This window comes from Prosopis cineraria, unplaced genomic scaffold (assembly GCF_029017545.1).
Source record: "Prosopis cineraria cultivar Desert tree isolate PC_DT_omini unplaced genomic scaffold, ASM2901754v1 PC8, whole genome shotgun sequence".
Lineage (NCBI taxonomy): Eukaryota > Viridiplantae > Streptophyta > Magnoliopsida > Fabales > Fabaceae > Prosopis > Prosopis cineraria.
Window position 1 is genome coordinate 15,304,683 of NW_026555339.1, and position 13,746 is coordinate 15,318,428.

Sequence of the window (13,746 nt, forward strand, 5' to 3'; positions counted from 1 at the left end):
GAAGAGTATATATATATATATTGATTGTCCATTCCAGGGATCCAATAAAATTGGAGAGTGTATATATTGATTGATTGTTTTTGAAATGCATGCAGAACATGCTAGCTTTTCAAACTTTTTTGTTCACAATTTGGAGAAATTAATTAATTAACATTAAAATATAAACTTTCAGGTGAGTTGGGTGTTGTCCATTAAAAAAATTACATTTACATGCACTGTCATACAGGGTTGTGAGCTTGTGATAATAAAAGGAAACTGTTGAGAGAAGCAAATGATGATTCCGCTCTTAAGCAATATTGAAGTGAAGAAGAGACAGATCTAAAGAGGGCAAGGAGGGATTCTTGTCCCCCAAATGTCATATAACTTTTAGTAAAAACTTTATTTTTTTTTCTTTGTAAAATAGTTTACAATAAATTTTTGCTCCCCCTAGTTTATTTTTCCTTTGCGTCATGATGTGGTCTCCAATTGCAACAAATTTAGCTTCCAAAAGCTGATGATCTAGGCAAGTAGTATTAATTTTGTAGTAGGATTTTACTAATTGAATTGTCCAAGACATGCCAACATCCTTTTATAGTTTAAATTTATTTATTTGTTTTTCATAATTCTACATTTTACAAATAATTTTGTGAAATGTTAAATCCTAAATCATTCAAAACTTAAGTTGATCTAAGGGTTGAGATAAGTTGAGAGGAAGCGGAAGAAAAAAAAATAGAGATAATCAAATCTAAAAAATAATATAGGGCTCACATATTATTTTTCCTTAATTTTCTCTTTTTATCTAAGCAAAAATAAAAAGCCGTTTGGTTGTTTGGAAAAGACTGATAATAGAATATTTAAAAAAATAATTAAAAAAAATAAAATTTTCATTACAAAAAAAAAACACTTTTCTCTTAGATGTATTCCAAGAATAGTGAAGATATTTGAGAAAAAATCCGTTTCTCTCAAAATTCCTCTCACATGAAAAGAGAGAGTAAAAATTTGTAGAAATTTTTTTTCTCTTTCGGATTATCCTGAGAGAAATATTTTCTCTCAGAACTTTCTGAGAGAAATGTGTTCTCTTAAAATTATCTGAGATAAGCTTCTCTTGAATAATTTTGAGAGAACGTTTTCTCAATTGTTTTTTAAGAAAACTTTCTCTTTGAACTATTTGAGAGCTATGTTCTCTCAATTTATTCCAAAAAAAAGTTCTCTCAAAATTTTTTAAGAAAACATATTTCTCTTGGAATAATTCAAGAGAACATGGCATATGGGACGTGGCTTACATTGGTTATTTTCTTTTAAAAATTCTGTGGGAAACTAGTTCTTTCAAAATATTTTGAAAGAAATCCTAAGAACCTGACATTGTATGTTGATATCAAAATTGTTTCCTTATAGCCCCCTTATGTGTGACATTAATATTTCAATATTTTATAACAGTACCAATGCAACATCAAAATTTTTTTGACAGCCAGTTTAACTAAATGTTTCCATAAAATTCTTTACAAGTCAATCGTAACAAAATATTTTAAAATTTTAAAACCTATATGAACCTTCTCTATAATTAGTAGTCACAAAACCCAAACTACCTTTCTACTTTTAATATTTCATTTCTATCCAAACACCATTGATTATTGTTAAATCATATATATGTTAGATCAAAATACCCTTCTTTAAATATAACTTTTTTAAAAAATATAATTCAGTCTTTAACATAATTTTGTTTGCTCTCTATGATGGCCGCATATTAAAAACTGAATTTGAGTTTGTTATTTGTTTTGGGTACTGCATTAAACATCAGAATTTTACTTTTGTTTCCGCAAACTTTTAGTTGAAGTGATTTGTATTTTAGAAATCATTTTTCCTTTTTTTATTTTTAACTTTTTAATGTATTGCTATATAAATTATGATGTATATATATGTTCTAACGTGGGCACCATGTAAGCAATATTTATCAGAGTTGATTGATTAACAATCTAATAAAATTATTGTGTTAAGTAATTTAAAGATAATATAATAAAAGAAAATACACATACTTAAAAATTAAAAAAAAAGAATTTTTTCGCTATTAAATGTATATATAGGTAGGCACCTGTATGTCACAAAAAAATGAGAATAATTAACAATATATTTACCTTTATTGAATCCGTTATGAAATAAAGCTCATGTGAATTAAACCACAACATGAATTCTCTGTTCATGTCTTTCTTGCAAGACTTGACTTCATTGCTTTAGAGTCAAGAATGGACCAACACGGCACCATATCTTCCTTTTGCTTTGCTTCTCTCTGGAAAGCTTCCTTTTATTGTGTGCATGTGTATAAATTATATAGGGACTTTATGCGATCCCAGCTCTCAAGTTTTAATTTTAATTAATCAATTTCTTTTTTGGGGTGCAAAACTACATAAAAAAAGCTTGAAAAAGTAGCATGCAAGACCTTTGTTCTTATCTTCATGTGAGCACATAAAGATCAGAGCTAGCCGGCCAATGAAGAAAACGTACAATAACTTAACTAACAACAATCATAAGGAAAGGAATTTTAGGACACGTAAAATAGATTAATAAATCATGATTACATTAAATTAATCATTTTCTTCAAGACAAGTTTAGCTTTGCTCTTCACAGCATCAGAACACTATAAACGCATCTCAAATTAGAGCAACATTGTTATTATCAAAACTCAAAACACATGGATTTAGAAACAGATCAGTCGTGGGTGGTTCAAATAAAGGAGAAGCTCAAGAGCGATGAATCTTCATTAATGGAGATTCAAAAACGGAAGAAGCGCTGCATTTACGCAATACCAATTAATCACTATATATATATATATATGCTCTTGTTGCCTCAATTATAAAGTTATATCTTTAGTTAATGCGGAGTTATTTGCAATCATCATCATGATCATCATTGATTTTTGTTTCAGGGTTGGAGGAATAGAAATTTAGTTCAATCTAATTATGACATCACCTCCATGCGAAGCACCTGATCAAACGTGCAGAGTTTCACTTTCTGCAGAACATGAGATGGCTTCTGATTGGTCAACTGTTGAAAATCAATTCATTTATGCAACACGTGCCAGCAAAGATAATCAAATGTCAAATATGATGGCGAATTCCTCATTAACTTATCAATTCCCAATTCATCAACATCAAAGTTTTGGCCTTTCTCACCAATTCATTCAATTGTCAACTCCCCCAAATAAGAGGTTTGTTTCTTTGACCTGTTATCTTAAGGATAATTTAAGGGTTTATTTCTTGAATCAAAGTAAATTCAATGGATTTCTCAATGACTTCACTATTTGGCTCTTTGTAGGAGGACATTGCTGTTCAAGGAAAATATAGAAGAAGGTGCAATTGCACGAAGTCAAATTGTTCAAATGGATATTATATTGCCCTTGTCACAAGGTAATTAATTTATTGTTTATCTTGTGCATTTATTAAACTTTGTCTATCAAATTATTTAATGACATGATTGCGTCTTGGATAAAAATTATTGTAAAATTCAATAATAAATTCAAAATTAATTCTTGTTAACAATTTTCTATTTATTCAATGAAGGGAATAGTTGGACAAGAACATGCCGATGTGAAATTTGTGACAATAGCTACGGCAGCAAAAAAGGCAAGAATTAATTTTCCTTACAATCATCTTTTGTGAGTTCCTAAGTGTTTTCATTTTTGTTTGATAATTATTAGAATATACTTCCTTGGATATTACATATTTAATTTGTTGCCTTTTAAAAAAATTGTGTGATCTTAAATATAAATTACTTTTCAAGAGTTTATATAACATTAATTATTTTTTTTCAAATATACCTTCTTAATTTCCAATGAGATGATAGGAGCATTTTTATTTTTTTTTAATTTATGGTATTTATTTTGGTTAAAAAATGAAAATCAAAGCAACTTTCAGACAATTTTAATGATAAAATTTTTTTTTTGGTTCCTGTGAATTAGTTGTAAGTGGCTTATAATAGGGACTAGGCTCCCTCCAATCCTTATTGTAAGGTGTCTTTTAGAAAAATTTCTTGACCCTTAATATAAATCATAGAAGGTTATTAATTAACATTTTTTAATTTTACCCCTAGCAAATCACTAAAAGGAGAATTTAATTACAATTTCATGTATTTATATGACTTTTCAAATATTGTATTTCTCTCTCTTTAATAGAAGCAAAGTTGGAACTTTTTTTCATTCTAAAACAGATTTAATGAGTTAACCACCCTCCATTTATATTAACAAAAGATGAGTTCAAAGATCTCATTTGAGAATTAAATCCTATGATCTTCATTGAAACGGGAGAGGATTCTCTCCTTTTCCTTCCCATTCTCTTCCATTCTTTATCCTTACAAGCCATTAGATCAAGATTTAAATGGTTCAAATTTTATCTCCTATAAAATTATTATTAAAGTGTTAAATTATTAAAAACTATAAATAATAAAAATCAAACTTGTAAAATTTAATATAAATAACCAAAAAATACAGTAAAAATAAAATGAAATGAAATATTTTATAGGACATTAAATCTAAATCATCCAAATCAAGATCAAATGATTAAAAATTAAGAAGAGGATGGGAAGGAAAAGGAGAGGATCCTCTCCCCAATGAAACAGGACCGGAAGGACAAGTCAAGAATAACACAACAATAATGTGACAAATCAGATAAATCCATTTTATGATTTGCATCAACCGATATCATTGCAACTCCCAAGGTATGATACCAAAATATAAATCCATAAATATATATTTGATGTAAATCTTGTTTATCATTATCGTTATTACTACTACCACCACCATTATTTGTTTCTGCAGCCAAGTGATGAATGGAGGAGAATGCCGTGATGACGGTGAAATGTGTAGAACTAGAAATCTTTACCCGCGGTCTCTTGTCCAATTAGCTTCATTCTCTTTTGTAAAGAAATAATTATATGATGAATTTCAAATGCTTCTTTTTCGGCCATGGATGTAGTTGGATGTAGTTTCTATGATAAAATGAATCGACTTCTTGTTGATTGTTTTATTTGTTGTGTGCTTGGTGATTGATGATTAGTGGAATTACTAATCCGTCCTCAATGGAAATTGGGTCATTATGTCAAATTAATGAGCAAATATTTGATATATATCAGTTTAATGAGGTTTGACCGAAATCCGGGACTTGAATGAGAATTAATCAATTTCTGATTAAATCCAAATCAGGAAGTTTATCTCTGCATTTAAAATGGAATATTTCATCACAATAATTCCCTCCATTATCAGGTGTGAATTATGACAATTGGAATTTACTATATTGTGGATAAAACTAATACCCCCTCCGTCTCAAATTATAAGACACTTTTAAACAAAATCTCATATATCAATAAACTTCATTAAATACACTTAACAACCTTATCTTTCTAAAATAATAATATAAACTTCCCAAAATATCCATCATTTAATATATTGAAAAGAAAAGTGATGGAAATTAATCATAAAAAGAGAAAGGATAATATCGAAATTGGTGTATTTAATAAAACATTAATCTACTCAAAATGTCTTATATTTTGAACGAAAAAATTTCTTTAAAAGTGTCCTATATTTTGGGACAGAGAGAGTATTACTTTATGTTTAGTTACAATAATAAAAAATATTATTTTTTTGTTATTTTTAGATTTTATAATATCTTGTGAATATCTATTTATAAAAAATTATTATATAATTATTTAAAAATTTTATAAAATCTTCGGCTTCCGTATTTCATGACATTCTCCTTTCCCGCATCAATTTATTTTTTTGGGTTACAATGAGGGCTGCAAATTTATGTGACTCTTTGTCATCAAAAAGATTCGCATCAGCATTAGCTATTGCCAACTTCTTTTAGAATTCTCGTCTCATCAGAAAATAAAATAAAATTATAAAACCATCCTTATTTGTTGATTTCGGGTGAATTACTTTTTCAGGATTTAGAAGAAAGGCGTATTCTATACTCTCAAGTAAGTTGTGTATTTTGTTCAATGTTCCAGTTTCACCTTCATTTAGTATATGATCGCAAAGAATGAAAGAATGTTATTCACTTGGTTTGATCATATAATATAATCTCCCTATGAATCCATTTGAGTTTTATACAACAAACTTGCAACGCTATTATTCAACAATTTTGTATTAGCTAGGAATAGGTAGCGATCGTTTATCGGGTTTCTTTGTTCGTAGATTTTATATTGTAAAATTTTTGCCACCAGAGGTTTTTTAATGTTAAATTTTATGTGCCATCATTTACTATTTTCTCTTGCTCTTCTATAATTTCTAATTGTTTAATCCGTTTTTTCTCCTTCCACTTATCTTATATACACTTCCCAATTAACATTTTGTTCTATGCAAATAGAATTAGTAGGATAATTTGTGTGATTATATATTTCTCTCTAATACGATACTACTGTGTGTTTACATTATTGTTTGCAGTTCAAAGAATGAAATTAACAGAAGATATTATCTCTGAAATATTTTCTTGGGTCCCAGAAAAATCAATATGCAGATTCAAGTCTTGTTCCAAGTCCATCTATAAGTTGACACAAGATTCATACTTTGCCTTGAAGCAATCTCAACATTCCGTGGTTATGAATGACTATTGCTTCTTTATTCAGCCACAGAAGCATTATTATTTGGCATCATTCAAGACTGAACCATATGCATTACCTGGAGAATAGAAATTTTCTGGCGCTCTGAAAGACTTCCTTCAGTTTCTTTCTCAAACACGATCCAAAATTCTAGCCTCCAGTAATGGTTTGCTTCTCTGTCAAAGACAAACAAGAAAAGAAAAACAACTATATGTTTGTAATCCTATTACAAAATAATTCTTGGACATTTCCTTCCCAACCAACTTGACAGAAGATACTGGTTTGATGAGGTGAAATTCTTATTAGAATGTGATGATGATTCAGAGGAATACAAGATCATTCTTATTGAGTATGCCAAGTCAAGTTATAAATGCAAAACTTTTATGCCAAAAGAAGGTGTTTGGAAATCAAGAGTGTAATAACCAAGAATTTTAAGTAAAAAAAATTAATATATAGTATTGTATTATAATTGTAGTTATATTAATTTTGGAATAATTTTGACAAGAAAGGGAAACTTAATTCACCCATTATTAAGCTTAAGGTTCGGATCTGATAAAGCAAAAGAAAAAAAACAAACAAACAAACAAAGGGGTCTATTTTTATAATTTTAACTTTATAAAATTACCAATATACCCTTCCTCACCCTATGTAATTTTCTCGTTTTGCTTTCTTTCTCACTGGGAAAATGTCGGTTATCAGAGTATAAGAGAGTGCGAGAAGAATCGAGAGTTTGGACGATTATTGCTCTTCATTCCCCTGCCATCACTGACTCATCTCTGTCTTCTTCATTCCTTGCCGTCACCGATGTCAGAGGGGGCTCACGGCTGCTCTGAAACGTTCAGGTTCATCTGCGTATCTCCCACCTCTGTTTTTTTTCCTTCTTCGTTCGCTGCTTTCCTTGTGTCGTTTACATTCAAGTTGTGGCTGGAATGAGGAACCAAGTTATTGGAGCTGCTGCGGGGGTGCTGTGCGAGCTTGGTCTGTTGTTACTGACTCGGTTTCTATCCTTGCTTGATAGCTATATTCAGTTATTCCTCTCCCCTGTTCAGCGTCCAAGAAGCTCGTCTTCTCCTCCCTGTCTGTCCGCCACTGTTCAAGCTACCTAAGTTGAGGTGAGGAATTTTGGATCATCCATCTATTGCCTGCTGATCGTGTGCTGATCCTGTGAGTGTGTGCGTGCTGCTGTTGCTCTATGTGTGTGGTTACAGCATTCTTTTTGCTCTGTTACTGTTGACTGTGCATTGTAGGAAGAAGAAGGTGCACAGTTGAGCTGAACAATAATAATAATAATAATTTTTTTGACTTAAAGCTTGGTAATGATATACATATGGATCAACTTTTGAGTTGAATTCATTTGGTTTAAATGGGTTGATAATGAAGAATTGGTTAGGATTATGTTACAAGAGATGAGATATGAAACTTGATGAAAGATGAGGTGGTTGTTGAAGTGCTTATTAATAGAAATTGAACTTGATTTTTGGATATTTATGAAGATTTATTAATTCTTGTGGGAAGTACAAAATTGAATTTGGATATTGCAAAGAATATTTGTTTTAGAAATTTGTAATGTGATTCTTTTTTATTTTAGAAGATGAATAGTTGTAGATGAAATATTGAATGCTAGCATTTTTATGAGGAGATTGGAAATGATTTATGTTTGGTGCCTTGACCAAATGCTAGTGAGGATTTAAAAGAAAATTTAAATGTATTATAGTTTAATATTGGAGGTGAGTGAAGTGAGAAAAAAAAATTATTGTACTGGTTGAGGGTTAAATAAAATTTTAATATGATTATAGGGAATTTGGAAGTGGAGAAATTTGATTAAAGTTGAGAGGAGAAGTTTAAATTTTGGAGATTTTAGGTAAGTGGATAGCATCCCATTTAATTTATTTTTATTTTTAATAGTCTTTTACTAAAATATTTCACTCTTCTAAATTATATTAATTTTTTTTATGGAATATTGAAGAAGGATAATTGAATTATGATATGTTCATTTATTTTTCCTCAAGAAATATATTTTCAACATGGATGAAGGCATTCTTGTTTATTAAACTCCAGAATTTCTTGGTTACTCAATTAATGTTAGCTTGTACATTAGCTATGAATTGCTATTTTGTCAAATTTTGAGATTTGAAACAATTCATACGAGTTTGGTATTAAGAATGGAAAATTTTATTGCAGAAATAATTATTTTTCTCACATGTTTGAAATGTGATTTTCAAGAGGACTTTAAACAGAACACTGCTGCTAACGGCAGTTCCGTTAGCTCGTAGCGCGCTGTGGTTAATAACTAGCTAGTTTGTCTCATGGGCTTTGTTCTCACGTTTTTGATTCGTGAGCTTTGCACCCAATCTTGATTTCGTGGCTTCAAGCTGCATTTGGTTAGCTTTATCTTCGTGGACTGTGTGTCCACGTTTGTTTCGTGGCTTCGGCTGTGTTTGGTTACTTACCCTCGTGGATTATATGTCCACATTTGTTTCGTGGCTTCGGCTACGTTTGATTACTTATCCTCGTGGACTGTATATTCACGTTTGTTTTCGTGGCATAAGCCGCGTTTGGTTATCCTTACCCTCGTGGATTGTGTGTCCATGTTTGTTATTTGTTCTATTAAGTCCTCAAAAATTTGAATTTTGAAACTCACTTATTTGAAATTCTAATGGCTTTAATTAGCAATTGTATTTTTTAATTATTTATGTACAAGTAATTTGTTTTCTTTAACAAGGATAGAATAAAGTATTTTCACTTTACTCTCATTTCATGATTATGATTATGATTTATAGATTTATGAAGTTATTATATTGGATTATCATCTTTTCAATTATTTACATGATTATTTAAGTTTATTATTTTAATTCTTTTAAATTCGGTTTTAGGGATGCTATTCACTGAAAAATTTATTTTGGTCTCAGATTTATTAGTTGATGCTGATCCTATCGTCGACCTCAAAAGGGCAATATTGGGTGGAAATTTGGCTTGGTATTGTTACTTTTTAATGTAAATATTTAAGTCTTATGTATTTTAATTTAGAGAAAAGAGTAGTTGCTCCACATAGATTGTTGTGAGAACTTTATTTTGTTTTATATATTGTTTGCTAGCTGGAAAGAGCTAAGTTCTTGATTAATATTATATTTTGTGAAATTTTTTTTATGTTAAAGAATTTTCGAGAGACTTTTTTTGCAGAGGAGGTTCTGTCAAAATTTTTATAAAAGCTTTGAAGCTTTGCTTTGACAGCTAGTATTAAAAGTGTTAGAATTTTCACATGACTTGTTTATTTAAAAGCAAAATGAAATGAATTTTTACTTTGAGGCCTATGAGAATGTGCAATGTAGTTCGCACCCATGCCGGTCACCCTCTATTTTTGGAGCGTGATAAAGAAGAGGAGGCTTCTTTGATGGAATGTGTTGGGGAAACCACAAGATATGTGACCCTGCTTTAATCCATAAGGGGGCCATTCACTTAATGTTAAATTGTGAATATATTACTCCAGTAAGCATGACAGTTCACCATCTTGAGAGTGGCACGTCAAGATTCCTTAGACTTCCATTAGAAGCCTTTGAGTATCCTGGTCATTTTGACTTCGAATTTGGGATTTTCAAGTGGGGCAAAGTTTATGATGAGTCAATATGTTTTGTGACATTATTCAAGGGTCTAATTTTTACCATATGGGTGTTGGTGAATTATGAATCGAGTTCTTGGTCAAGGCATTTGACAATAAATTTGGAAGAATTATTTGGGTTGGGTTCTCTTGCTGTAGAATTTACAATTATGAATGGGAATTCTTTGGTGTTTGCTACTATATCGAATGTGTATAAGTATGATTTAGTTGGTGAAAGAAAGAAGACGAAGCTTGAACATATTAGCATGCTTGGATCTGAAAGGGATTTTAATTTGGACTTCATTTCTTTTTCACCTACCCTTCAGTCATGTGGCCTTGGTGCAACAACTGTTTCTCTTTGACAGAAGAAATATTATTATGATTTCTAGTTTGAAGATTTGATTTCTTTGTAAATGAATTATTCCTCTAATAATAGTGCTTTTTGTTTGTACTTTCTTTCATTATGTGTGCGTTTTGGCCTATATTGCTTCAAAAGTAATGATAAGTTAGTGTGAGATTTTCATTAGTTTACAAATTTTATGAAAAGAAATTTATTGATTGAAAAGTTTATGAAAAGTAGAAAATTTTTACATATAGAGTTGTAATGATGAAAGTAATTTATTGTTTCGTGATTTTTTTTTTATTTTTATAGTTGTGCCAGATATTAGCAAATCTTTAAAGATCTGCTAGTTAGGATTTCACTTCAAGTGATTGTGGATATCTTTGAATCCTTCGTCAAGGCGAGACATACTTAAGTAGACTGAGTATACTATATCATTTTGTAGTCTGTCCAATTAAAATATTTCAAGTAATCTAAATAAAATCTTATATAATATTTTTTTAAATTGATTTTATTTTTATAATAGAATGCATATTTGAGTTCTTGCATTTTCTTTTTCTACTATCATTAATATTAAAATTAATTTATATTTAATGCTATCTAAATGTTATGTTTTTTGACATATCAGAAATGACATAGTGCACCAATCTACTTAAGTATTTCTCAATCAAGGTGCAAGAGAGACTATCAGTTTGGGTGATGAGATACTTTAGGAAAATACTCAATAGAATTAACAAGCTACTGATGATGTTTCCACAGTCCTGAGTCTCTTATTATTTTTTAACGTTATAATTATAATTATAATAAAATACACAAATCTCCCTGCTATTTTACCTTAATTACTTAAACTTCCTTTCTATTTTTAAAATTTTATTTTTTCTTTGTAAAATAATTTAAAATAGATTTTGGCTCCCCCTAGTTTATTTCTTCTTTGCATCATGATGTGGTCTCCAATTGCAACAAATTTAGCTTCCAAAAAACTGATGATCTAGGCAAGTAGTATTAATTTTGTAGCACTATTTTGCTAATTGAATTGTCTAAGACATGGAAACATCTAATAAGAAGATAATTGGATGATAATTTTCATTCTCTTTTAAATCTTCCTTTTGTTGTTTAAATTTACTTATTTATTTTTCATAATTTCAAATTTTAAAAATAATTTTGTGAAATGTTAAATTTTAAATCATTGAAAATTTAAGTTGATCTAAGGATTGAGATTAAAAATGGAGAGGAAGTGGAAGGAAAAAATAGTGATCGTCAAGTCCAAAAAAAATATAGGTCTCACATGTTATTTTCCCTTAATTTTTTCTTTTTATCTAAGCAAAAATTATAACAAGCCGTTTGACTGTTTGGAAAGACTGAGAATAGAATATATTAAAAAATAATTGATAACAAAAATAAAAGTCTCCATTTTAATATGATAAGCTAATGTATGGAACATTTATTTTGAAATCATCTTTCCCCTATGGGAAAATCCAGTATTAAAAATGTAGGAAAATTACCATGCTCTAAAAATTTCATAAATCTTGACTTCCAGTCATATGGACTAATTAAAATACTTCTCCCCTCATGAACATTGTTGATCTATCTTCTTTTCATATTTTAATTTTTTAATTTTTTAATTTTTAATATATTTCATTTTCATCCTTTCCAAAAGTCTACAGGTTTTTAATTCCCCCCCTTGTTTTCGCCTCTACTTCATCCCACTTTTCTCTCCAACCAAACATAGCATAAGAGTCTAGTCTCCAACCAAGCAATGTGAGGTGGACTATATGAATCACATTATATTGTAGTAAAGAATATGACATTTCCTTTATTTTATCTTAATTACATATATCTCTAAATTTGTAAAACCTATCTGAACCTTTTCTAGAATCAATAGTCACAAAACCTAAACCTCTTTTCTACTTCTAATTTTTCATTTCTATATATCTATGCAACCATTAATTGATTGTAAAGTCACACACACATGTGGACTCAAAATACACTTCTTTAAATAAATTTTTTTAAAAAAAATAATTCAGTCTTTAACATAATTATATTTGCTTTCTATGATGGCTTCTTATTAAACACTGAATTTGAATTTGTTATTTGTTTCATCTTTGGACCAACATAATTATTATATTAGAGGCTGGATTTGAGTTTGTTATTTGTTTTGGGTATTGCATTAAGCATAAGATTTTACTTTTGTTAGTGCAAACTCTTTAGCGAAATGAATTTTGTTTTATTTTAAGTCGTAATTCATGAGATTTGTTAAGGCCTAAGGGTATTATGCTTTCTCGTATCCCTTCGCTTTCATTGTGGCACCTTCAATCAATCTGGCTTCTAGTTGAAGTGATTTTTTTATTTTAGAAATCATTTTCCCCTCTTTTTTTTATTTTTAACTTTTTAATGGATTTCCATATAAATTATGATGTATGTGTTCTAATGTGGACACCATTTAAGCAATATTTATCAGAAGTAGCACTGTTTGAGACACATAAGAAAGATCTAATTTGATCGATTATCAATCAAATAAGGTTATTGTTTAAGTAATTTAAAGATAATATAATAAAAGAAAATACACATACTTAAAAATAAAAAAAGGGACTTCTTCCGTATTAAATGTATATATAGGTAGGCACATGTATGTTTCAAAAAAATGAGAATAATTAACGATATATTTACATTTATTGAATCCGTTATGAAATATAGCTCATGTGAATTAAACCACAACATGAATTCTTGGTTCCATGTCTTTCTTGCAAGACTTGACTTCATTGCTTAAGAGTCAAGAATGGGATCAACATGGCACCATATCTTCCTTTTGCTTTGCTCGTGTGTGTAAATTATATAAGGACTTTATGTGATCCCAGCTCTCAAGTTTTAATTTTAATCATCAATTTTTTTTTTGGCAAAACTACATAGAAAAAGCTTGAAAAAGTAGCATGCATTCCTATTCCTCTGGCGACCTTTGTTCTTATCTTCATGTGAGTACATAAAGAGCAGAGCTAACCGGCCAACTAAGAAACCATACAATAATTTAACAAACAACAATCAGAAGGAAAGGAATTTTAGGACACGTAAAGTAGATTAAGAAATCATGATTACATATTTATAATTGAGTTTATCTTTGCTCCTCACATGCATCAGCACACTATAAACACATCTCAAATTAGAGCAACACTGTTATCATCAAAATTCAAAACACATGGATTTAGAAACAGATCAGGCGTGGGTGCTTCAAATAAACGAGAAGCTCAAGAGC

General features: G+C 29.7%; 1 protein-coding gene across 1 annotated transcript; it reads left to right on the forward strand.

The window, feature by feature from the left end:
* Window positions 1–2,805: 2,805 nt before the first annotated feature.
* Window positions 2,806–3,607, forward strand: LOC129317371 (uncharacterized). The gene is made up of 3 exons (XM_054961705.1): window positions 2,806–3,181; window positions 3,289–3,380; window positions 3,534–3,607. Exons 1-3 carry the CDS (start codon window positions 2,934–2,936, stop codon window positions 3,605–3,607), a joined length of 414 nt encoding a protein of 137 aa, XP_054817680.1. The 5' UTR covers window positions 2,806–2,933.
* Window positions 3,608–13,746: the final 10,139 nt, after the last annotated feature.